Source organism: Zootoca vivipara, chromosome 3 (genome assembly GCF_965207765.1).
Source record: "Zootoca vivipara chromosome 3, rZooViv2.hap1.1, whole genome shotgun sequence".
NCBI lineage: Eukaryota > Metazoa > Chordata > Lepidosauria > Squamata > Lacertidae > Zootoca > Zootoca vivipara.
The window spans coordinates 116,039,524-116,064,610 of NC_142586.1; the positions used below are offsets into that span (position 1 = coordinate 116,039,524).

The window sequence follows — 25,087 nt, forward strand, 5'->3', positions numbered from 1 at the left end:
AGAAACTACAACTAATCCAGAATGCGGCAGCTAGACAGGTGACTGGGAGCGGCCGCCGAGACCACATAACACCAGTCCTGAAAGACCTACATTGGCTCCCAGTACGTTTCTGGGCACAATTAAAAGTGTTGGTGCTGACCTTGAAAGCCCTAAATTCAGCCCAGTATACATGAAGGAGCGTTTCCACCCCCATCGTACAGCCCGGACACTGAGGTCCAGCTCTGAGGGCCTTCTGGCGGTTCCCTCCCTGCGAGAAGTGAAGTTACGGTGAACCAGGCAGAGGGCCTTCTTGGTAGTGGCGCCCACCCTGTGGAACGCCCTCCCATCAGAGGAGGAGAACAACAATTACCAGACCTGCCCTGTGGAACGCCCCTCCCATCAGATATCAAGGAAATAAACAACTATCTGACTTTTAGAAGACATCTGAAGGCAGCTCTGTTTAGGGAAACTTTTAATGTTTGATGTTTTATTGTGTTTTTAATATTCTATTGGGAGCTGCCCAGAGTGGCTGGGGAAACCCAGCCAGATGGGCGGGGTTTAAATAATAAATTATTACAGTGGTGCCTCGCTAGACGAATTTAATTAGTTCCACGAGTCTTTTCTTATAATGAAAAATTCGTCTAGCGAATCCCATAGGAATGCATTGAATTTTTTTTTGCCCATAGGAACGCATTAATTGAATTTCAATGCATTCCTATGGGAAACTATGGGAAACTGCGATTCGCTAGACGACTTTTTTGTAAAACGAATTCGTCTAGCGAGGCAACCTCCGCTCGAAAAAAACCTTTCGTTAAGTGGAAATTTTGTTAAGCAGGGCATTCGTTAAGCGAGGCACCACTGTATTATTATTATTAGGGTGCTTCCGGCCCTCCGGAACATATTTTGGGAAGGTGCGGTTTGCCCCCAGGGTATGTGTGTGCGGGGGGGGGGGAGGGATACCAGGGGTCTTCTAGCCCAACCCCTGTGGGACGTGGCCCTGGGTCCGAGAAATGGCTTCTCCTCCAGCTCTGCTTCTAATGCCTTCCTCTGCCTACAGGCTTTCCCTAAAAAGCTTGTGGCTTTTTCCACGTGGATCGACAGAACGAGGTGGGCCAGGAACACCTGGGCCATGTCTGCCATTTTCATCCTCACCATGGCGAACATCGTAGACATGGTAAGCAAGGCTGGCACAAGAGCTCTGCCTGCCTGCCCTCTCCTTGCTCCCGCGTCCAAAGCACGGTAGAAAGAGTCGTTCTGGGATGTGCGAATGTCTCACTTAGCACTGATGGCAAGCCAGTGTTGTTGTTTTCAAAATATGGCATTCTACTAAAAGCGTTGTGTCCTGGGGAGGTGGCCACACTCCTATTGCCAGCTTTCCGACTGCAGCTGGACAAAAGTAGCGGGCACTTGTGCCACAAGGACAGCTGTCCCCATCTGGGTGACTTGCAGCTGGTTTGGACCACAGTCCTCCTTGGTCCCACAAAACATCTGGAGGGCACTAGGAAACGAATGGTTTTGAGAAATATTGCTTAACAGAAAGTGGAGAAGATGCATGTTACCATGGCGTTAATGTCTTAAATAGCTTTTTTAAACGTAACCGGCGGATGGGAAATTGGAAGTCCATTTGAGTTTTCTTTATTTCTTCTCTTCTGGGTGGAGAGAGACAAGGAACTCTGTGCAACATCGACTCTAGCCCTGAATGCACAGAGGGTCCACTGAGGAGGGAGTCTTCCTGGGCCCAAAGCCCCCCTCCTCCCCTCTTTTTCCTTCCAAGCTGACATCCCTGTGAACTCTCCCGCTTCTGGTGTGCAGAGCTGTGCGGTACAGATCATTAAGGGAAATTAGCAGGCCGGCCGGCTGCGGAGGTTTATTTTTAGAACCTGTTAATAATTGGCCAGACCTTGAACCCTTCCCTGCTGACGTTGCTGATACGGAGGCGCTGCCATTTACACGCTGGGAGACCTTGAGGAGCCTTTGGGCGCTGTGGGGTGGATTGATGGGGAGGGAGAGAGGTCTGATCTCTCTTTGCAAAAAAAGAAAAGAAAAGAAAAGAAAAGAAAAGAAAGAAAGAAAGAAAGAAAGAAAGAAAGAAAGAAAGAAAGAAAGAAAGAAAGGGAAAAACACAACACAAGGAAATCTCCGTGCGTCTGAGCACACTCTACCCCCCACCCACCTTTAATGTGTGGTTGACAGAAGTGGTAAATGATCATAGTAGTTGGGAAAAATGGACGGGGGTGTGAGATTGGGTGAGGGGTTGGAAGAGCAACTGTCTGGACCCTGCAATCGTCATCTGAGGCCCTTCTTTGTGTGCCTCCTCCGTGAGAGGTCTGGAGGGCAGCAACATGAGAGCTGGCCTTTTCTGTGGTGGCTCCCAGCTTGTGGGATGCTCTCCCCAGGGAGGTTTGCCTTCATTATACACCTTTAGGCGTCATGCGAAGATGTTCCTCTTCAACCAGGCCTTGGGTTTCTTGCGAACCACTCTGAGATCTTTTGATGAATGCTGGGAGACCCGTTTCCCCTTCTTAGAGATACATTTCCCGAAGTTCCCCGAGAAGAGGGATTGGTTGTTAAACCACTCTGGGAATTGTAGCTCTGAGGGGAATAGGGGGTCGAGAACACTGTCCAACCATCTTGTCCTCTGTCGTCCCCTTCTCCTAGTGCCCTCAATCTTTCCCAACATCAGGGTCTTTTCCAAGGATTCTTCTCTCCTCATGAGGTGGCCAAAGTATTGGAGCCTCAGCTTCACGATCTGTCCTTCCAGTGAGCACTCAGGGCTGATTTCCTTCAGAATGGATAGGTTTGATCTTCTTGCAGTCCATGGGACTCTCAAGAGTCTCCTCCAGCACCATAATTCAACATTCGCACATCCCTCTGGTGTCTAGGGATCTTAAAATGAATCTCCCTGAGAAATCTGGAGTTTGTGCAAATTCAGCAGGAACAGTTTTATTTATAAGGATTATAGCACTAAGGAAGGAGGTGGGTGAATGGGAAAAGGTAAAGGTAAAGGGACCCCTGACCATTACGTCCAGTCGCGGACGACTCTGGGGTTGCGGCGCTCATCTCGCTTTACTGGCTGAGGGAGCCGGCGTACAGCTTCCGGGTCATGTGGCCAGCATGACAAAGCCACTTCTGGTGAACCAGAGCAGCGCACAGAAATGCTGTTTACCTTCCTGCTGAAACGGTACCTATTTATCTACTTGTACTTCGTGCTTTCGAACTGCTAGGTTGGCAGGAGCAGGGACCGAGCAATGGGAGCTCACCTTGTCGCGGGCATTCGAACCGCCGACCTTCTGATCGGCAAGTCCTAGGCTCTGTGGTTTAACCCACAGTGCCACCCGCGTCCCTTGGGTGAATGGGTAGATTTGAGCAAATCCAGTTTTTTAAGAAAGCAAGAAGAGCTGGAAGATTGTAAGAAGAATAATCTAGTTCTCCTAAAAGCCAGCTACTCCACCCACAAGTTTCTCAGCAGGAAGAATGAAAGTGATAATTTCTACAAATTTACTGAGTGAGATCCATTGTTCTTTCTGAGATGAATGCTTTCCTTTGCTGGAGATTGGGCAGGTGAGGAGGGTCAGTGGCTGAAACGGAACAAGCACCAGTTTCCGGTGTGTCTGATGAAGATGGTTTTATTTTGGCAGCCTTTGGAGAACTGATTTCTTTTGATAGATACGTTTTAATTCCATAGTTCCATTACTTCTAAACAACAACCTTCTGTAAGGTTTTTAGCTATGTGTGTTTTATCTGTGTTGGTTTGAAAACTTTGCAAGCTGCTTCGATTCCCAGTTCTGGAGGAAAGGCAGGGCATAAATAAAGTAACAACAATAACACCAGCAAGAACTCATCTGCTGTAGGGCTGGGTGGTATATTGCTATATCACCCCAAACCGGTTTGAAGTCCATATCATGATACAGTGGTACCTCAGGTTAAGAACTTAATTTGTTCTGGAGGTCCATTCTTAACCTGAAACTGTTCTTAACCTGAGGTACCACTTTAGCTAATGGGGCCTCCCGCTGCCGCCGCCGTGCAATTTCTGTTCTCATCCTGAAGCAAAGTTCTTAACCCGAGGTACTATTTCTGGGTTAGTGGAGTCTGTAACCTGAAGTGTCTGTAACCCGAGGTACCACTGTATAGGTTTCATGATTTTTGACTTGGCAATATATTGTGAATCATGCTTTGTGTGTGTGTGTGTGTGTTGCAAAAATCACGTGGGAAAAGCTGTGAAGCCAGCCCATGCCTCTATATAGCTCCGTCCCTATTTCAGACATTGTGATATACCAGTATATCACAATGTTTAGCTGGTGATATATTGTGATGTTGAAAACCAGCTCCATCCTTATTTCAGACATCGCAATAATACCAGTCTGTCGTGATGTTTAGCTGGTGATATGTCGTGATGTTGAAAACCAGATACCGCCCAACCCTAACCTGCTGTTTCTGCCTCTCCAGCTCAGCTGCCAGCAGTATTACAAAGACACCTTTTACAACAGCACGACGCAGGCACTGCTAGACGGGGGCTGCGTGGAGAACCCCAAGTACTACAGCTACATCACCGTCTTGGCGCTCATCGCGACCATCATGCTGGTGCAAGTCAGCCACATGGTCAAGCTCACCCTGATGCTCATGATTACCGGGGCGGTGGGAGTGGTCAACATCCTGGCCTGGAAGCACATCTTCGACAAATATGATGAGGAACGGTTCCAAGAGAGCAGGTAAGCGCCCCGGGGTCGGGGGGAGCGGCATGGGGTGATGCACCTAGGGGGGTGGGGGGGAGGCAGGAATGGAAGATCTCACTATGTGGAAGAGCACAGTTTTGTTTTGTTTTTTAAAACCAACCCACACCACTAAGATCTTCCTGTGTTTTGTGACTTAAGCCTGCAGTTGGCGTGGTTCATAATGGAGAAACTGTTGCAAATCTGTTATTTGCAAAAATGAAAATCATAGTGTGTTCTTAAACCACTATGAATATGATCCTTTTACATGGGTTTGTATGTATAATGGTATTTTAGGCACTGTGACTTGCAGTTATTTTTGTTGATTGCAGTTTAGTGATTATTTATTGTGGTTGTTAAGAGTGAATTCCAGTTCAATTACAATCTGCTGATGTTTTGAGAGTTAATTTTATTGGGTACTGTTATATTCTACTAGATTATTGACTATTACTTTATTTGGTATAAGTCATTCCATTTTAAAGTTAGGTTTCATTATGACTTTTTGAATTGGATCAGACTATTACAGTGTTCTTCGTTGTTTATTGTATATTTTGTTGCTGCCGCCTTGTGTATAGCAATATGGGACGTGCTGTGGTCTAACTCACTGAGCCACTTGGGCTCGCCGGTCGGAAGGCTGGTGGTTTGAATCTGCTTGGCGGAGTGAGCTCCCCTTGCTCTGTCCCAGCGTCTGCCAACCTAGCAATTTGAAAGCATGCCAGTGCAAGTAGATAAATAGGTACTGCTGTGGCGGGAAGGTAAACGGCGTTTCCATGTGCTCTGGTTTCTGTCACAGTGTTCCGTTGTGCCAGAAGCAGCTTAGTCATGCTGGCCACACGACCCGGAAAACTGTCTGTGGACAAATGCTGGCTCCCTCAGCCTGAAAGCGAGATGAGCGCCACAACCCCATAGTCACCTTGGACTAGATTTAACGCCCAGTGGTCCTTTACCTTACCTTTGAAAGGTGGTATACGAATTAAAAGTGAAATGAAATATTTCTAAATCCTACATAAATCCATCTGTGTAGAAAACTAGCACATCAAGGGGAAAGGGACTAATCTAGTCTTCTCCCAAAGAGTGGCTTTCTCCATGCAGGGAGATTGTTTGGTTTATACTATAGTGATGTGGTTTTGCTGGATGTGCAAATCAACCCTCTGCTGTGTGGCCATGACTAATTTTGCTCTGCTCTGCAGGTCCTCACTGATTCCGTCCAAATATTCAATGACAGCGATGATCTTAGTGATGATGCTCAGCTTCTACTATTTCTCGCGGCATGTGAGTAGCCTGCCGGTCTCTCTCATTCCCAGAATCTGACAACAGCAACAGAACCTAAGCAATGATGCCCTCCCCCTCCCCCCTCGGGATGTGTATAGAGTCCAGATGTTCCTGGACTCCAACTCCCATCAGCCTCAGCAGCATGGCCAAAGGGTTGGGAATGCTGGGAGTTGTTATCCAACAACAGCTGGCAAGATAACCTTGCTACTCTCACATGCAAACTACTTCTCCATGTTCATTCATGTCCTTCCAGAGCATGAAGGATGGGCAGATTTTACTCAGTTGTGTTGGGGAACCATTTCCCACGGCAACTGTAGCCCTCATCTGCCAGGGGGCCAAAGCTGCCGTCTGTCTCACAGGCTGGCCCAGAAACTAGCATATTATCCAAACGCAAAAGTACACGACACAAGTGTAGCTTTGGATCAAGTAACTATAGTGGCGGATTGTCCTTATAAGGTATCTTAAGGCGCAACCGAGATCGGACACCCAACGTTTATTTGAGGCCTTCCTGGGATGAATCTTTGGCAGGTGGAGAAGCTGGCCAGGACTTTATTCCTGTGGAAGATCGACGTTCACGACCAGAAGGAGCGGGTCTATGAGATGAGGCGCTGGAATGAGGCCTTGGTCACCAACATGCTGCCAGACCATGTCGCTCGACACTTCCTTGGCTCCAAGAAACGGGACGAGGTGAGCATCAGAAGGCGAGCAGCTTCAAGGATCAGGCTGGGAGAGGGTAGGAAAGGCTGTCTGTGTGCCCAGAGACCAGGGAGAGCTTTCACCAGCCACAGTGGATGCTTTTGGGCTAGATAGATAAATGCTGCGGCATTTGGAGCTTCCTGTTTTCATAGGTTGATTTCAGATTTAAAAAAAAACACATCTGGCTGTTTGTTGCCCTCGGCCTCATCCATCTGTGGTCTTCAGATATTAAAGCAGCGTTTCCCAAACTTGGGTCTCCAGCTGTTTTTGGACTACAGCTCCCATCATCCCTAACTGGCAAGACCAGTGGTGAGGGATTATGGGTACTGTAGTCCGAAAGCAGCTAGAGACCTAGGTTTGGGAAACACTGTATTAAAGAAACGATTACAGATCTCATTCGCACTTCTGAATCCCTGCCCAAAATCTCAGCATCCAATGAGTTGATTTGCAGATTTCACCACTGGTCAGATCTGTGTCCTCCGGAGCTCATATAGGTTTTAAGCAGGACTTCCAAAGTGTAGGTTATTCTCGTCGCCTGCTATATCCACTAACGGTAACACCCAAATTGGCTGCGAGATCCTGGACTCTGTTTCTGCTTCCTTCCTCTCCCTTTTCCTTGCCCTCCTGTTCAGGAGCTATACAGCCAGTCTTACGATGAGATTGGTGTCATGTTTGCGTCACTCCCCAACTTTGCTGACTTTTACACGGAGGAGAGCATCAACAATGGCGGGATCGAGTGCCTGCGCTTTCTCAACGAGATCATCTCGGATTTTGACGCGGTAAGTCGTCCCAGACCAGCAGCCAAGGTTGGCTGGTTGGCCAGTTTGCTGTAAGGGAGTCCAGAAAGGGAGGGAAAGTATGATGTGGTCTTGAATGTCTTGCTTGTGTTTTTCTTTATGGCATTCCTGCTAAGGAACTTTACAATTCCAAATAAAAGAACCAGTAAGTATATAACTCTTCAATTCTATGATTCTGTAAGGTACAAAAGCTAATGCAGTAAACCGGCAGAATTTCCTTGGGCTGATGATCCATCATGGAACCATAGAATTGTAGAGTTGAAAGGGGACCTCCAAGGGTCATCCAGTCCAACCCCCTGCAATGCAGAAACCTCCAAGGAGGGAGAGCCCACTGCCTTCTGAGGGATTGAACAGCTCTTACTGTCAGAAATTTTTTCCTTATAATAATAATAATATTTACTGTTTATCAAATTTGTATACTGCCCTTCATCCCTAGATCTCAGGGCGGTTCACAACATAGACTATTTAAAAACCCACAAAATAAAGTGGTACCTCAGTTCTCAAATGTCTCCATTTGGAACCCGAATGCCGAAAACCCAGAAGTAAATGTTTCCGTTTTCAAATGTTCAAAGTCGAACGGCTTCCGCTGCATGTTTTTCAATTTTCTCAATTGAATTTGCTGATAGCACTTTGCGCCTCGGTTTCAGAACGTTTCGGAACTTGAACGGTCTTCTGGAATGGATTACATTCGAGAACTGAGGTACCACTGTACATAATTGAACAAAAATAAACCATTAACGCCCCCCCCCCAATGCTTAGTCAGAATCTCTTTTCTTGCCATTTGAATACATAGGTTCAAGTCCCTCCCCTCTGGAGCAGCAGAAAACAGACTTGCTCCCTCTTCCATGGGGCAGCCATTCAAGTATTTGAAGATGGCTCTCATATCACCTCTCGGTCTTCTCTTCCCCAGTCTAAACAGTCCCAGCTTCCTCCACTGTTTCTCATGAGGCCTGGGTCCCAGACCCTTTGTGCATGCACCTGGCGCATTATGTGCTTGCTGGAGTGGGGAGGTGCGTTATTTGCTTGCTGGAAAGTATGCGTATCTGCCCCTCCATCAAGGGAAGGGGATCATTAGCCAAGAAGGAGGGCAGACCAGCCCTAGAGTGCCATTGTTTCCAACCAACTCCACGACAACTGCTAACTGGTTTGCTGACCCCTATCACGATTTGGGGACGGACGGACACTTCTTGTCCCTTGATTCCCACAGCTCTTGGATGACCCCCAGTTCCGGTGCATTACCAAGATCAAAACCATTGGCAGCACCTACATGGCAGCTTCTGGCGTGACCCCCGACGTCAACACCAATGGCTACAACAATGCTGTTAAGGTAAACAGAAGGGAAGGGGATAGTTTGCACAGCTATGGGGATGAAGTGAATAGGGAAGCTTATTCCAACAGCTGATGAGAGTTGAGGTCTAAAACATCCAGAAAGCACCTTATTAGCAAAGGTTACAATAACCAGGGGACGCGGGTAGCGCTGTGGTCTAAACCACTGAGCCTCTTCGGTTTGCCGATCAGAAGGTCGGCGGTTCGAATCCCCACGACGGGGTGAGCTCCCTTTGCTCTGTCCCAGCTCCTGCCTACCTAGCAGTTTGAAAGCACACCAGTGCAAGTAGATAAATAGGTACCGCTGTGGCAGGAAGGTAAACGGCATTTCCGTGCGCTCTGGTTTAGTCCTGCTGGCCACATGACCCGGAAAACTGTGGACAAACGCCGCAGATGAGATGAGATGCAACCTCATAGTTGCCTTTGACTGAACTTAACTGTCAAGGGGTCCTTTACATTTACCTTTTTACAATAACAGGGGAACTGCTGAGTCCGGCCCACTAGATTTGTGTAACAAGCACTGCAGCATGTCAAATCCTTCTGTAGAGCCTGAATGAGGGAGACTTGACCATTGCTTCTCTATTTCGAGTGACAGAGCTCTGAGAAAGAGCCGGGAAATGTTCGCTATGGGAGCTTATGGAAGAGAGAGGAGTCGTGGGTTCTGCTCATTCAATGCTCGAAAAAGTCTTTGCATCCATTTCAGAATTAACAAACGGGCTTTGGTTAACGTGCAGAATATTAGGAATAAAGAAAGAGCACCAGTGTTCAATAAATAATATTTGGTTGTATTCAGTCCCTTTGAGATGTGCAAAGTAGCTCATTGTGTTAACAAGAATAGAGGATCTATTGCTCCGGAGGCTCGTGAAGTACTTAGGAGTGGAGCTATGCCTCCCTGGGGGACCTTATCCTGTCTGCTTTCCTTCCTTTGCTCGGCTCAGAAGGAAGATATTTCGGAAAAGGAGCGTTGGCAGCACTTAGCAGATCTTGCCGACTTCGCCCTGGCCATGAAGGAGACACTGATGAACATAAACTATCAGTCCTTCAATAACTTCATGCTGAGAATAGGCAAGTGGAAGATTTCGGCAGAACCTAAAGAATGTGGATAGACATTTTTCTCAGCTGTATCAGACACAGAGTCCTTCCCAGACATTGGTTGACAGGAGAACCGGGACAAACAAGAATGCTGAATAGGTTTATGGAATTTACTGCCGCAAGATGCAGTGGTAGCATCGGGCTCAGGTGGTTTTAGAGAGATTGGGCAGATTCATGGAGAGGGGAGGTCCATCAATGGCCCTAAGCCTCAGTACCAAAATAGAGCCTCCAGATTTCAGGCAGTATACTTTGACGTGTTGCTGGCAGAGGAAGGGTGGGAGTTGTCGACTGGGAAATGGTTGTGGGCTTCCCTGAGGCATCTTAGTTTGATTTGGCAAGGAGTTTCTTGTGTTCTCCAGCCTCCTCTTAGTTTGGCCCTGCACACTGGGGCAAAGACTTTTAGAAGTATGCACTTATAACTTGAACAGAGAGCCAGTGTGTTGTAGTGGCTAGAGGGTTGGACTCGACCTTGGCAGAGCAGGGTTCAAATCCCCACTTGGTCGTGAAGCTCACTGGGTGACAGTGGGGGCCAGTCTAGCCTGCCTCACAGGGTTGTTGTGGGGATTAAATGAGGGGGTGGGGAGAACCATGTACGCCACCTTGAGCTCCCTGGAGACAAAGGTGTGGGGTGTAGAAGCAATAAATAAATAATAAACAAGTACATTTTTTTTCTCTCTCTCTCGCATGGCGTTGGCAGGCATGAATAAGGGGGCAGTGCTTGCGGGGGTCATTGGTGCCCGCAAACCTCACTATGATATTTGGGGGAACACAGTGAACGTGGCCAGCCGAATGGAGTCCACAGGCGTCATGGGGAATATTCAGGTGAGGAGGGTTTGAAGGCTTGCGGTGGTGGGAATGAGAGTGACTCACATAAAACTTCCAAGGAAGCCCTAGGTTCTCCAAAATATTAGTTGAAAAACCACACCTTGTTAGCGCATTTAGAGGAGAGAGGAAGAGCCAGCCATACTTCGCATTTTGCACAAACCACCCTTTCCTCCTAAATTGCCAGCACAGCTCCCAGGAGCCTCAGAGCAGTGCAGGGTCAAAACAGCCCAGCAACCCTGAGTTCAAGGGGTTATTGAAGTCTATGCCTGTATTTTATCTCTTTACCCTCTTCCCATCTTTAGGAGCATAATTGGGAAAGCACAGCTTGGGGTTCAGATTCCTTGCGCACTGTTTAATTGTGTTTTGTGGATTGTGTGATCAAATCTCATGGCATTTCCAGATCTCACATTGCCCTTTGCATAGGATTGCCCTCCAGCAGATGTTTTCTCTTTCTGGCTGCTGTTGGTGGTGCCAACATCTAAGCCCAAGCAACGTTACTACTTCCTGTCCATTCTCATTCTGTCAATCTGAAGTCTCGTTGATACAAGACAGGATGGGGTGAAGCAGCCAACCTTCTGCCCTCCAGATGTTTTGGGCACCCCTTACCATACCTTGTCATTGGCTCGGCTGATGCAGTTTGGAGTCCCCCCAAATTCTAGAAGGCACCATTTTGTGGGAGAGAGCTTTGCAAGGCTGGTCCCACCAGATGGTTGCATCCATACCTTCTTCCTCCTCTTTTCCAGGTGGTGGAGGAAACCCACTTCATTCTGAAAGAGTATGGGTTCCGCTTCGTGCGCCGAGGGCACATCTTCGTCAAAGGCAAAGGGGACCTCTTGACCTACTTCATGAAAGGCCGCGAGAAACAAGGATCCTTCGTCAACGGCTCTTGCGTAACTTTGCCTCACCAGGTGGTTGACAGCTCGTGATACCTCTTGGGCCTCGCATGTGTCCGTTGCGGAAAAGGAGGGTGCCCCTTGCAGTGCCCAAGGAGGCAGAGAGTTCTTGGCACCTCATACTCCGGGCGGGAGACCGATATACACACCACTGACACCATTAGATTTACAGGAAACCAAACCCTCCCTTTGCCTGTTCCTTTCTTCTTGGAGGTTTATTATTTGTAAAGGGGCTCCCTTTGACAGCAGTGCCTGCCTTTGCCTCGTGATGTAGATGGCAGAGGAGTAAGGAGGGGTCAGTGGGAGGAATTCCTGTCTCTTGCACAAATACACGGGCTCTTGCATATTTGGGTCTGGAAGCGGGAGTAGAATTTCCAGTGCAGCATTGCTTGAGTAGGATCAACCTGGCTATGTTACCTTTTTCTAGTCCAAGAAAGGGGCAGGTGATGTGGTCTTAATTTTTCATGTGCCTGGCCTCTGTATAGAGCTTTTTGCTGAAACCAATGCCAACTCAGGGTGGCTATTATGGGAAGCAGACTGGGAGAGAAAGCCAAATGAGATTCACGGTTGGGTCGTTCGTTCTTACCTTTGGAGCTCACCTTTTGCCACAAAACCACTGTAGGTAAGTAGAAGGAAAGGGGTGGGAGAGCAAGTGCAATCTATTTCTTTTGAGACTAAGAAGATGTCCTATTTCAGATATATTATATATATAAATATATATATATATATATATAAAAGATACAGATTAACTTTATATTTTTAATTGCGTCTTAATTCTGAGAGTGAGATGGCTCTTTCAAGCCACAACTTGCATCTTTTTTCTGCCCTCACCTCTGCTGATGCTGTAAAAGAGATTTATATACCGTAGCCTGGTCCAAGACTGTTTTTACACCTTCATCCGATTGTTAAGTTGAAATACAACCTGTAATTATTTCTCTAGTTTCTCAAATAGAATCAGTTTGGTTTTAGAGTTACAAGGTGTCTTGTTTCATTCTTGTTGGTGGCTGGGAGCAAAAACGCTCAGTTTCCTTGTGCAGAGTCCAGAGATGCTATTATACCACAAGCAGACAAGTGTACCGTGTGGAGTTTGGCTGGATGAACTGGTTCCAGAGTGGTGGATATTTGAGAATACCAGCTTTCATTTAAAGAACAGGTTTCCACATCTCAAAATGAAGCCCAAGAGTGACAGTATGTGATTTTTTAAAAAGCAAACCATTATGGGCAGGAGCAAGCAGCTGGTGTGGGTGGCTGTGTTAGAGAGTGGTCCTCCTTGCAGTGTTGAGCTCAGGAGCCTGATGGGAAAATGTTTTCTTCCACAATTAGAGGAAGGTCTCGGGCAGTGAGGATATGCAGTACATTTCCTGCCTAGTCCTCCTGTTGCAGAAATTAGAATGTGCAACTATTTGAATGCAGAATCTCCTTATCCAGGTAACAGAGGGCAGTGGTGAGGGAGCCCTTGCTTCCAGTTGCTTTGCAGATGGGATCCTGTAGACTCAGTAATGGAAGAGGTCTGATGGCGATAAGTAAAAACACAAGCTCCTGAAACTGAGGCAAATGGCTCTGCCTGCTGCTGAAGACAGAAAGGGGTTGCTTGTCCTATTCCAAAATAGACCTCCTAGATCAAGCCAGTGGCCTATCTAGTTCAGTATCCTGTTCTGTCTCAAAAGCAGGACATGAGCACAACAGCCTCGCTCTTCCCATTTGTGATTTTCAGCAACTGGCATGCAGAGGCAGACTGCATTATGCCCCAGTGAGTGTGCTTGCTTGAAGCATCTGCCCAGCATCTGCTAGTAAGCCTGATCTACTAAGGTGACTTCATAACTATTACACGGCTTGAGTCCTGTTAAGGGTGCTCTTGTGGAAGAGGTGGTAACACGGGAATAATGGAGACGGGGGGGGAGGGAGAATGGCAGCAAAATATTAGAGCTTAACTAGAGCCTAGGGCTTGCTGATCAGGTCCGCAGTTTGAATCCCCGCGATGCGGTGAGCTCCTGCTGCTCGGTCCCAGCTCCTGCCAACCTAGCAGTTCGAAAGCACATCAAAATGCAAGTAGATAAATAGGTACTGCTCTGGCGGGAAGGTAAACGGCATTTCTGTGCGCTGCTCTGGTTTTGCCAGAAGCGGCTTTGTCATGCTCTCCACATGACCTGGAAGCTGTATGCCGGCTCCCTCGGCCAGTAAAGCAAGATGAGTGCCGCAACCCCAGAGTCGTCTGCAACTGGACCTAACGGTCAGGGGTCCCTTTACCTTTATTGACCTTTTATAAAGAGCAATATAAGATTGATATCAATAAGCACACATGCTACAGATTCTTGTATATCCTCACCAGTGACGTATGCATTACTGTCCAAGTGAGCAATTAATTTGCTTTTCAACATATTATGAAAATAGAACCATTTAATTTTTTAAAAAGGAAACTCAGTATTACATTTTAAGCTTCTCCACGTAGTTCCAGCTGCTTTTGCATGGTTGGCAGCTGTTTTGGAGATGGCCAAGATGCTTCCTCGTGCTTTGCATGAAAAATTGCAGCATTGAAACACTCTAGCCGGCCTCAAAAGGAAATACAAGAAAAGAGCTGTTTCTCGTGTGAATCCTGCCACATGAACCCTCTCTGGCCCCTTTCATGGCAAGGATATGGGATAGAAATGACTCCCACATGTCACAGAAAGCACAAAGGTTGAAAAGTGAAGTGGGGGGGGGGGAGAACAACAACTCTCACGCCCATAACTGTATTAGCAGCATTTAGGAGAATCTTTTGCCGGTAGCTGCTTCCATCATGCTTCAATAGCCCACACTACTTTAGAGGTGCACACTTTGCCAACTGGGCTGGCAGAGAACTCCAAACAGCCAGCTTCTTAGAAGGCATCTTTTCAGTAACACATGGAGCAGAGATTTTCTGTGTAAGACTGATCTGCAGTACTCTGAAGTGCCATTGTTGATAGGTAATTCACACTGCAGCACTCTCAGAGAGCCATGTCATCATTGGAAGTCACGCCTGTGGAAGGGGCAGGCAAACCTGGTAAAGAAGACAGACTCCGATTTTCTTCTGAGGTGGTGATGCAATGAAAAGCTTCAAGAAGAGATTTCTCTTGGAACAGGGGCAAATGAACTGCCACCATGTCGAGCATAGAGGCTGGAGAATTTTCTGTTGAAGAAGAAAAAGCAGGTGGGAGGAAGAGTGAGAGGGTTACAGTACAAAACAGCTAGCCTCCCTCCCCAACACAACTTATTTCCCCCAGACTCTGGGGAAGTGACTTGGTTTCGTTGTTGTCCCAAATATCTACGCGTGGTAGAGAAAGAATATATCCCAAAAGGAGTTTCTCATGTGCTGTTTTCACAAGCTAATCTGGATTCTATAAGGATGGTTTCATTGGCAACATCATTAGCAGGAAAAGGCACTATGCAACTGCCTTTCTCTTTTTTGGGTTGGACGCATATTCCCTGGAGACCAAGGGCCATCCACTCATCCTCACAGCTTGTTCACACACTCATAAGAAGGGGAAATCTTTTGCATTTTATGAAGTAAATGGCAGTACAGGGAAAGACAGCCAGGCGAAACTCACAAGGTGATAGTACTGTTTATTTCAAAAAGCCCTAGTTTTCAACACTTACATCAACATATCTTGAGTGTAAGAACTCTTCAGAAGAAGCAACTAAAACACAAACCCAGAAAAATGTAATTCATGCAAATGCCTCGTGCCATTTAGGCACACTCTATATGCTGTTTCTGTGAGTTCTGCAGAGGACTGCTCAAAACAGGTGAGGAAACTGTGGGCCTTCACATGATGCTGGAATACATATCCTATAACTCTGATCACTGGCCAGGATATTAGGCGTTTGTAGTATTTGAAGAGTCACCTCTTTGTTTCTTTTTTGCACAGTCAAATCCTAGCTTAATACACCAAGATACCCATGAGCTTTGTACAGGTGCAGGCAGTCCCTTTGCCTTTCATGTGAACATGAGAGCTCAGGCTTCACTTCCAGTTCTGTACAGGGGAACCCTGTGCCTTATGTTGGAGGTTGGGCTTCTGTGACCCCCTCGTATCTGTATCTCCCTGTTCTGTCTCATTGTCCATAGAAACCACCTGCTCCTCTGTAACCTTTGCTCTGGGAAGTGCCAAGTCCTCTTCCGAATAAGATTCCTCCAGCAGGGGCATGAACAATATCTTAAGAGGTGTCCAAATGCATGCACTTTTGAACCGTTCAGTCCGCCATCTTGATTCAAAATGGTGTCTGCCAATATCCAAATGCAGACTAAAATCCTCTCTGATCTCAGGGACCATGCCAATTTGGGCAATGATTACCTTCAGAGGTGCCCAAATAAGTGGCATTTGGAATGGTTCAGTCTGCCATCTTGAATCAATACAGTGCCGGATGATATTCAAAAGTACACAAAAACTGGTACCTACATCTCAGGAACCAAACTGGGCGATGGTATTCTAAGCTGCTTTCAGACGCACAGAGGACAGATGGACAGGCAGTGGGAGACGGACAAACAACTTTCTAAAGTATATAGTAGATTACCAACCCCAAGCTGCAGTTCTCTCACCTTTACACGTAACAGTGACCTCGGTTGGGAAGGCACTCACAGGATCTCCGTAAGTTAGTTTTGCTGTGAATGGGAAAGTCCGACCTTCTCCTGCCACACCATAGTTAAATTTAAGTAGGTTGTATAAGGAATTCCCCTGCAAATGTCCTTCAAGGAAAGCAGCAAAGCGCTCCTGCAAGTAAGGAGAGGCAACTGTTGAACCACTAAGGAAACCCAGCAGAGGGCAGCTTCCCCACTTCTGAACATCTGTAGGAAAAGCTCAGCTCTGCATGCAGCACGCTGGATGTTGTCAGAGGTCAATCACTGTAAAAAAGCACCGCATACCGCTTTCCCAAATGTGTGGATGGACAAGTTTGTTCTAAAGCACCAGCCTGCCTTCTTCAGAGGTTATCCAGCCTCTCAGGAAAAGTTTGTGCCGGATTTGGAAATGCAATTCAAATCACAGCCCTTATTCCAGGAGGTTGTTATTGTTGTTTAGGGGTGGGGGAAGAAAGTAAAGAGAGAATGAGGTTTCAGTCTCACTCCCTGGCTTAATCCTGACCAGAGGTGCTGGACAGAACAATATTGTGTTGGAGACAATTGTTCTCCTTCCGTGTGTGTGTGTGTGTGTGTGTGTGTGTGTGTGTGTGTGTGCACTGAATCACACACTCAAAATCCTCCTTTTTTGATGGGCTGCCACTCAGTAAGTTGGGACGGTGTGTTGCTAGGCTCCCCTGCTGCATGCATCTTGCTTGATCCAACTGGATGGTTTTACTCAACTGGCCTTCAATCACAGAGGAAACCTTTTGCTCCGATTTCTGTGGGTGTGAGGGATAATCCAGAGTGGCTAACAGGTGTGGGCTGCAGGCAAATGAATGCAGTTGAATCAGTGACTGTTTGGTGGATTCCAACCCCATGGGTGGCAGCCAACTAACTCATTCTGCCAGTGCAAGAATGCAACTCCCCGCCCACCGGGCATTCCCTGCACCCTCCCCAAATCTGCTGCAGTGTCTTGAGAGAATCCGCAGAACAGATTTAGGGAGCATGGGAGGAGGGGGCTGGAGTTCCACTACGCAAGTGGAAATCCTTGAAATGATGGAGCATGTTGGCTGGATACTGCCCCATGTCCTTTATGAGAAAACAAAGCTACAGAGAGAAGAACCTAGGCTTCCCCCTGCAGCCATCACTTTGAGAATCACGGCCTTTAGCAGGATCTCTATTATTATTGTATTGTGTAGAGCTTTGTGAGGCAGATCAGGCCAAAGCTTACTTGTCCAAGGCCACCCAGTGGCCAGCTTGCATAGTGCATATTAAGAGTGTCTAAAGCAGGCTTGTGCAGAGCTTCTCAGTGGCCTTGTTAGAAAACAGTTTGAAACTCAAACAAAAAAAGCAATCAGCTCTTGGCAGGGTCCCAGGCTGGCTTAGATCTCTGAGGTCCAGGGTAAGTGGCTTGCTCACATGGAAGGGAGTCAGTGGGCCAAGGCAAAATCAGTAATATTTACCCATTTGAAACAGAATTTTAAAAAAGTTCAGATATATTAAGTGTTTTGACCGATCGTTCAATTACAGTGAACAAACAATGCAGCTGAATAAAAAAAATCTTGCTTCCCATTTCACACACATAGACCCTGGAGTGCACAAAAAGGGTCTCTCCTACCTGTAACTGATCTGCCTGGAATTTTCTCCCAGCATAAGCGTTCAGGTGGTTTGAGAGCACAGACAAGAAGCGCTTGATGTCTTTCTGCAAATGCTTGCGAGCTATGTGCTCCAAGGGGATGAAGGGTGGCACGGAGTGGCGCAGGATCCGGACTGGCTGATGTATGCGGAGGTCCAGGTAATAAGAGTCCAGGTAGGTGCCTTCAAAGGCAGTGCTGATGCACAGACAGACTCCTTGCTTGGTCAGCTTCCCACTGAGGCCTAGGAAAAAACATCCTTACTCAGTATTTCGTCAAATCAGATTTACAAAAGCAGGAGTATTAAGAGTGGACAGTTCCTTTACAGTGTGGAGGAGCATCAAATGATGAACAGTTTCCAGCTTCCTCTAATATTGTGCCAATTTATTTCTTATTTTTAATCCTGGCATGTGGTTTCATGAAACTCCCAGGGTGCCCAGCTACTGCCTGCTTCTGCTTGGTCCCAAGCTTTCTCCTCCCTTTTTGGCCTGCTAGACTCAAAGGCCTTGTCACTGGAAAAGAATGAAGGAACTTGCACCCTCAGGTGCTCAGGATGACCCCCAATGTTTGGGATACATATGAAGCAGTCCTAAGAGGATAATGAAGCACACAAACAGCTGATATAAAAAAGGGTATTAAGCTATATTACGAAAATAGCAGATTGTGAAATACCAATGTATCCCAGAAATATGCTTTCAAATTACAGTGGTACCTCTGGCTACAGACGCTTCAGGTTACAGACTCCGCTAACCTAGAAATAGTACCTCAGGTTAAGAACTTTGCTTTAGGATGAGAACAGAAATTGTGTGCCGGCAGCGTGAGGCCCCATTAGCTAAAGTGGTACCTCAGGTTAAGAACAGTTTCAGGTTAAAAATGGACCTCCAGAACAAATTAAGTTCTTAACCCGAGGTACCACTGTATTTGGAAGATTTATTTAAATGGGGGTTATTTTGACCCCAGTAAAATGTCAATAACTATTTATAAAAATAAACATATTTATCCTGTGTCCGAATGGTTTTTGGAATTTGGGATGTTGCTGTTATGTATGTTAATTCATGACAGCCATACAAGAGAGAGAGTCATTTAGTATGTTTTTTGTACATTGTATGTTATGTGTTTTTTCATGTTTTGTTATTGTAAAAAATCAATAAATATCTTATTAAAAAAAGAGAGAGAATAAGCTCACAGACAAAGAAGTCATTCCTATAATGAAAAATTTGAAGAGAGTGTAAGATGCTTTTCATTAGAACTAAAAGCTTTCCATCTCCTCCTTTATTTGCTATTTATGGTGTGATGAATGCCTATTTCATCAACACTTTTGGTATACTTTTTACATTTACAATAAAAATTAAGAAAAAAGATCGACACAAGTAGGGGATTAAAAGAGATTCACCACCCCACCACCTCTGTGCTCTGCAGCAGAGGTGCCAAATGCTGAATTATGTCATTAGATTAGAGCAAAAAAGAGACACCACCCAGCAGAGCCCTAGCCAAGCAGCATACAACTGAGATGATTACCTGTCAGATGAAAGATGTGCAGTAACTCCTTGGCGCTCTCAGTCTTCCACTCCAGGAGGACTTGTTGAATCTCTGTAGCCTTAGAAGTCAGAGAACCACTTTTGGTTTTGTCTTTGACCCCAACAATCTATAAAAGACCACAAGCTCAGCTGTTATTAGGTGGCATGTCTGGCACTACAAGCAGAAACCAGTTCAAGTGCTGTTGAAGATGAACCGCAGAGGATTCAGTCAAGGATTTCTAGAAAGATTATTACAGTATTATTATTATTATTATTAATAATACTGGGTTCCCCCAGCCACTCTAGGCAGCTTCCAACAGAACATTAAAATACAACAATCTATTAAACATTAAAAGCTTCCCTAAACAGGGCTGCCTTCAGATGTCTTATAAAAGTCTGGTAGATGTTTTTCTTTTTGACATCTGGTGGGAGGGCGTTCCACAGGGCGGGTGCCACCACCGAGAAGGCCCTCTGCCTGGTTCCCTGTAACTTGGCTTCTCGCAGCGAGGGAACCGCCAGAAGGCCCTCAGCACTGGACCTCAGTGTCTTATGCATACCCAGTTTCCTTAAGGGTTAAGACAAGAATGTAAGTTGCTTAATAAATATATGCAACTGTTCTGACTTGATCATACAGTATTCAATTTTTGCACATTTCCCCACTTGTGCATGCAACCGTGTGCTGCCATAGGCTTAAACTTCATAGGACGGAACCACTGTTGTTCACGGTGCACTTTGCACCTACTTGAGAACGACACACTTCCAACTTGGCCCTCAGCAAATCTCTTTGACGCCTCAGTTCCTTGATCCTTGCTTTCATTCTGTCCACATTCTCCTCATGTTCTCTCTTTTCCCTTTGTTTCTTGCGCGCAGAAGCTTCCAGCTTTTCCAGGTGGGAAAAGATACCTGCAAAGAACCACAATGCAAGTCAATGGCAGCAGCATCGATTTGTTTCTACTGCAGAGATAATAACCGGACAATATTTGCATATTTGGTGCACTGGACAAATGCAAAATTTGCCATCAAATTCACCTCGTGAGAATTAACTTCTCCAATTTTAAGTTAAGACTGGAAGAAGAGCCTGCTGGATCAGGCCAAATGGGGCCCATATAGTCCAGCACCTTGTTGTTACGGTGGCCCAACAGATGCCCATTATGGGAATCCCACAAGCAGGACCCAAGAGCCCTTTCTCCACCCCACCCCACCCCGGTCGCTTCCAGAAACTGGTATTTAGAAGCATTGCCACCTCCAATCTGTGGGATAAATCAGCCTCATATAAACAACATGCCCAGTCAAGGCCGTATTGTTCCTGAGCAACAGTTGCTGGCCTGATCCGGCTGCAGGGCGGCTCTTGCAATTCTTCTCTGGTCTTCCTCAGCCATATCAGTGACTAGAGGACACACCTCTTGCACCCCACCTCATCCACGTGTGGCTTGTTTTTATTTAATTTGTCCTCTATTTGATTGCAAAACAAACCAAGAAACCACAAAAAGAAATAAAAACAATAAAATTATCAACAATAATAATTTTATTATACCCTACCCATTAAGAAAAATTGACACCCATGATGTAAAGCTTTCAAACTTTTAAAATAGTTATAGCTACCGGTACCTATCTATAGAAATACATATATCTATATATTAATTCAATTAACGTTTAATAGCTTTTTAATCTATCTACAGATATACATATTGAATTCTATTAGCGTTCAATAGCTTTTTAATCTCTTTACCTGCCTACCGGTATATATACACCGGTATTTTTTGTTTTTTAAAAAACTATTCCTTTTCAAACAAAATTATAAACATATAACACAATACAAACAATACAAAAAACCCTATAAAAACACAAAATACATATACAATTTTCAATTGCCTAATGTCTAATCATATCTTTGGGTGACTTCCTCGAGTCCCCCCTCTCTGAATTTCATGATTACTCACCTTTAGCATTCCCTAATTTTAAAATTAATATAAACCTACTTTAATAGCACCTCCTTATTAAAATTTACCTTATTTCCCTCATCATTATATACCGGTGTATTTTGAATTCTATGAACGTTCAGTGACTCCCTCCTTGAGTCCCCTACAGACACACAGATCACAGCGTGTTTTCCCCGGAGCCCATTCCATGCCCGGAGCCGGGTGCGGCCGGGGTCCTCACTCACCGCCGCCGCCGTCCATCCTCCCCTCCGTCTCGCCGAGCTGAACGGGCGGCCCTGACAGGGACCCTCGAGCGCCTCCCTCGCCGGAAGGACAGGCCGCCGTCTCCGCGGCAACCGCCCAACTGCCGCGTTCGAAAACCCCGCGCGACCCAGCGGCGGAAGTGCGTCACGCGTTCCCGTGCGTGGGGCGTCCTCGACGCTGTCCCGCTTTCGAATGATAACCCTCAGAACCGCCTCCTTCCGTTCGAACCGGACTTTTCCGTACAACAAGATGGCTGCCCTCTACTAGAGATTTCACCCTCCCCTTCCTGGCGTCCTTTTTTCCCCACCTCTTCCCCTCCCAGGATTCCGTTCGCCGCCGTCCTATTGGTGGAGCCCAGACTTCCGGGAGCCGCGCGCCCCGCCTACCCGGGACAAGATGGCGGCGCGGGTGCTGGTTCAGTACGTGGTGCTGAGGGGGGACCTTCGGCGGGAGCCCCTCTCATGGCCCTTGGGCGCCTTGGTGGCGCAGGCCTGCCACGCGGCCCTGGCCGTGGTGCACGCACACTACGAGCACCCGGACACGGCGGCCTACCTGGCCCAGGGCGGCAGCATGAGGACCGTCGTGCTCGAGGTGAGGGATTTGGGGGCCCGGGGGAGGGGGTTTGTTTGTTTGTTTGTCTACATATTCACATACCGCCTTTTCCTCCCAAGGAGCTCGAGGTGGTGCACGTGGTTCCCCATCCCATTTCATTCTCACAACAACCCTGCGAGGTAGGCCAGGCTAAGAGGAGATCACCCGGTGAGCCCCGTGACTGAGCGGGGATTCGAACCTCGGTCTTGGCCGCTTTGCTCATCAGGAGGACAACCCCCCCCACCGCCCCAGGGTAGTACTTCCCAGTGGTCAGAGATGGCCGAGGAGTTACAGCTCAGCCACATCTGGAGAGCTGTAGTCCCAGAGGGGGAGAGCAGCTACCTTTGCATGCAGAAGGCCCCACTGGCAACTCCAGGTAGGGCTGGGAGAGACACTGCTGCTGCTGCTGGCTACTGTAGGCTATACCGAATTGGACATGTCAGTGGCCTGGCTTAATATGACAACCCTTCCTTGGTTCTTCAGTAAATGGGTGGGGATTGTGTCACTTTGTGCAGGACAGCCAGCCCACCAGTCTTCCAGCTCAGCATTGGCCTGTGAGGGAAAGACCCAGAACGGCCAGTTAGTCAAGGGCAGGCATCCCCAAACTTCGGCCCTCCAGATGTTTTGGACTACAATTCCCATCTTTCCCGACCACTGGTCCTGTTAGGTAGGGATCATGGGAGTTGTAGTAGAGGATGCCTGGTCAATGGGTTCTTCCTCTCTCCAATAACACAGGAGTGGTTTGGGTAACCTGTCTTTCATCTCTTTAGCCCCCTGTAATCAAGAGTCACTCATGTGGCAACAGTGTTAGAAACAGAGATATGAACGCTAGGAGTTAAATGGCACTTTAAACCTAGGATGTGGGCGCAACAATGGAATGTCCAGGCACACTTTTTAATAACAAGAATACAAAGCTGAAAATGAATGAACTGCAGCTAAAATAATGTGTTCATTTTTCACATGGTCTAGTCCAGGCACCCCCAAACTGCGGCCCTCCAGATGTTTTGGCCTACAACTCCCATGATCCCTAGCTAACAGGACCAGTGGTCAGGGAAGATGGGAATTGTAGTCCAAAACATATGGAGGGCCGAAGTTTGGGGATGCCTGGTCTAGTCCTTCCTCTGCCCACCCCCTATATATTCTTAAAAGGGACTGTTCCCCAGTCTTCAGAGAGTAGCTGGAAGTGGGGGAGGCAGAAAATGGTCCTCCTTTCCTCCCACTCTGCAGTTTTAATCTGAAATCTTAGGCACAGTAATGCACCCAGAGCTCGCACTAATGAAATTCCCTGTTGCAAAATGCGCTGAGGACCATGGAAGTTCCGAACACTGTGTGGCAAACTAGAGGATTAGAGGGGAGCTCTAGCAGAGTGCTTTGGGGCAACTCCCTTTCCAATAGCAGCTTGTCTGTTGCTGCGGGCATGCAAGAAGTAACACTGCTAGAGAAGGGCTGCAGGTGAGTGGCAGAGGCTCAATCTCAGGCATCTCCATGTAGGGATGAGACTCCTTGTCTGAAGTCTTTTGAAAGCTTCTGCCAGTCAGTGTGGACAATACTGAGCTAGATAGCCCAACAGTATAAGGCAGCTTCTTGTGTTGGTGAAGGGCTGCAGCTCAGTGACAGAGCATCTGTTTTCCATGCGGAAGGTCCAGCTTCAATCTCCAGGTAGGTCTGGGAGAGACTCCATGTCTGAAATCCTGGCAAGTCACTCCCAGCGTGGACAATACTGAGCTAGTTGGACCAAGAGCTTCCTGTGTCTCTGCCCTTGTGCTAAAGCTGAGGAGGGGGAACCTGAGAAGTGATAGGAACTGCAGTCCAGCAGCATCTGGTGGAAGGCCACAGGCTCCCAGTCTCTGCATTAGTAGAGCTCTCAGCTGATGCCGTTTATTTTATATTTTATTATAAGTAAATTTCTTCTGGGATTCCTAGTTCTTCTGGTATTAAAAAGCAGAGGTGAACTTGTCCTTCTGCTGTAACACTGTGGAAGCTACTGCAGTTTGGCATTATTTTAATGTTGGGTGTTGCAGTAAGAATCTGATTTCCTTCCCCTGCCCACTTTTCTTTCCTTAGGCCCCAGATGATTGTGCCTTGACTGCATTAGCAGAGGCACTGCAGCAAAACAACATCGATCACAAAGTGTGGATTGAACAGCCAGAGAACATTGCCACTTGCATTGCCCTTCGCCCATACCCTAAGGAGCACGTACACCAGTACCTGAAGAAATTCAAACTGCTGAAATGATCTTATATATTTCTGGCCCTATTCAGGACTGGCCAAAAATATCCAGTTCTCAGGTAGGCACTTGTGGCCAAGAGTTTGTGGACAATTTTCAGTACCATGGTGAAGTGCAATAACTGAATCAAGAACCATCTTTTCATTGCATGTTGCTGGTAATTGTGCAGTTTCAACTGATGTGTGTCTCTGCAGATGATTAAAGAAGGGTTTATTCAGAGCTGGGGTTCTTTTATTTTAGCACAAAACACCCCTCTTATTTTAAGAAGAAACTCTTGACGCACACCTTGATCAATTTAAAGATGAATAAACCACTCTCAGAGGCAGGCTTCTGGGTGACATTGATCTGTGCCTGCTAAAATCTCCTTGGGGGTTTGAAATCTGACAGCAATATTCATGTTAGAAAGGGAAAAAATATAGGGCGGTGGGGGAAAATCTGTGCCCTCACAGGTGGTGTTGCTGGCAGCATAGCCAGGGGTCTGGGCTTGTAGGAATTCCAACATCTGAAGCAGTGGAGGAGTTTACATGCCAACATCTGGAGGGTCAACTCACATCATCATCCCTGATCTGCAGCCATGCTGACTGGGGCAGAGGAAAGTTGGAGTCCTACCACAGTTGGAAGGCCACATGCTCCCCACTCTGTTTTATGCTCTGTTGCCTAGGAATGCCTTTTCCTATACAGTGGAACCTCGGTTTACGACTACCTCTGTTTATGAACATCTCCGTTTACAAACGCTGCGGACCCAGAAGTGTTTACATCCGGGTTCCACGGCGTCGGAT

General features: G+C 46.9%; 3 protein-coding genes across 7 annotated transcripts in view; 2 read left to right on the forward strand and 1 right to left on the reverse strand.

Annotated features, from left to right (window-relative positions):
- The window catches only part of ADCY3 (adenylate cyclase 3), an 80,625-nt gene extending 68,059 nt beyond the window's left edge, over positions 1-12,566 (forward strand). Inside the window, exons 13-21 of the mRNA XM_035110846.3 lie at positions 1,037-1,153; positions 4,426-4,688; positions 5,879-5,960; positions 6,489-6,647; positions 7,289-7,435; positions 8,661-8,780; positions 9,718-9,844; positions 10,569-10,693; positions 11,440-12,566. Coding sequence (XP_034966737.1) covers positions 1,037-1,153; positions 4,426-4,688; positions 5,879-5,960; positions 6,489-6,647; positions 7,289-7,435; positions 8,661-8,780; positions 9,718-9,844; positions 10,569-10,693; positions 11,440-11,622 — 1,323 coding nt within the window. The 3' untranslated portion in view covers positions 11,623-12,566. The remainder of the gene's footprint in view (positions 1-1,036; positions 1,154-4,425; positions 4,689-5,878; positions 5,961-6,488; positions 6,648-7,288; positions 7,436-8,660; positions 8,781-9,717; positions 9,845-10,568; positions 10,694-11,439) is intronic.
- A 1,236-nt stretch (positions 12,567-13,802) lies between these two features.
- On the reverse strand, positions 13,803-21,795 carry CENPO (centromere protein O). 5 transcript variants are annotated; one of them, XM_088666962.1, is made up of 7 exons: positions 21,472-21,795; positions 20,050-20,210; positions 19,309-19,435; positions 17,775-18,034; positions 16,139-16,310; positions 14,508-14,734; positions 14,127-14,263 (listed from the first exon to the last, which is right to left on the reverse strand). In XM_088666962.1, the coding sequence occupies exons 1-6, from the start codon at positions 21,485-21,487 to the stop codon at positions 14,553-14,555; spliced, it is 918 nt and encodes a 305-aa protein (XP_088523088.1). In that variant the 5' UTR covers positions 21,488-21,795; the 3' UTR covers positions 14,127-14,263; positions 14,508-14,552. The 5 variants fall into 5 exon arrangements, with proteins under 5 accessions (XP_034966734.1, XP_088523089.1, XP_088523091.1 ...); XM_035110843.3 differs by having other exon boundaries at positions 13,803-14,734; XM_088666963.1 differs by having other exon boundaries at positions 13,803-14,734; positions 21,316-21,776.
- Positions 21,796-21,830: 35 nt separating this feature from the next.
- On the forward strand, positions 21,831-24,527 carry PTRHD1 (peptidyl-tRNA hydrolase domain containing 1). Its single transcript, XM_035110842.3, has 2 exons — positions 21,831-22,081; positions 24,146-24,527. The coding sequence occupies exons 1-2, from the start codon at positions 21,887-21,889 to the stop codon at positions 24,314-24,316; spliced, it is 366 nt and encodes a 121-aa protein (XP_034966733.1). The 5' UTR covers positions 21,831-21,886; the 3' UTR covers positions 24,317-24,527.
- Positions 24,528-25,087: the final 560 nt, after the last annotated feature.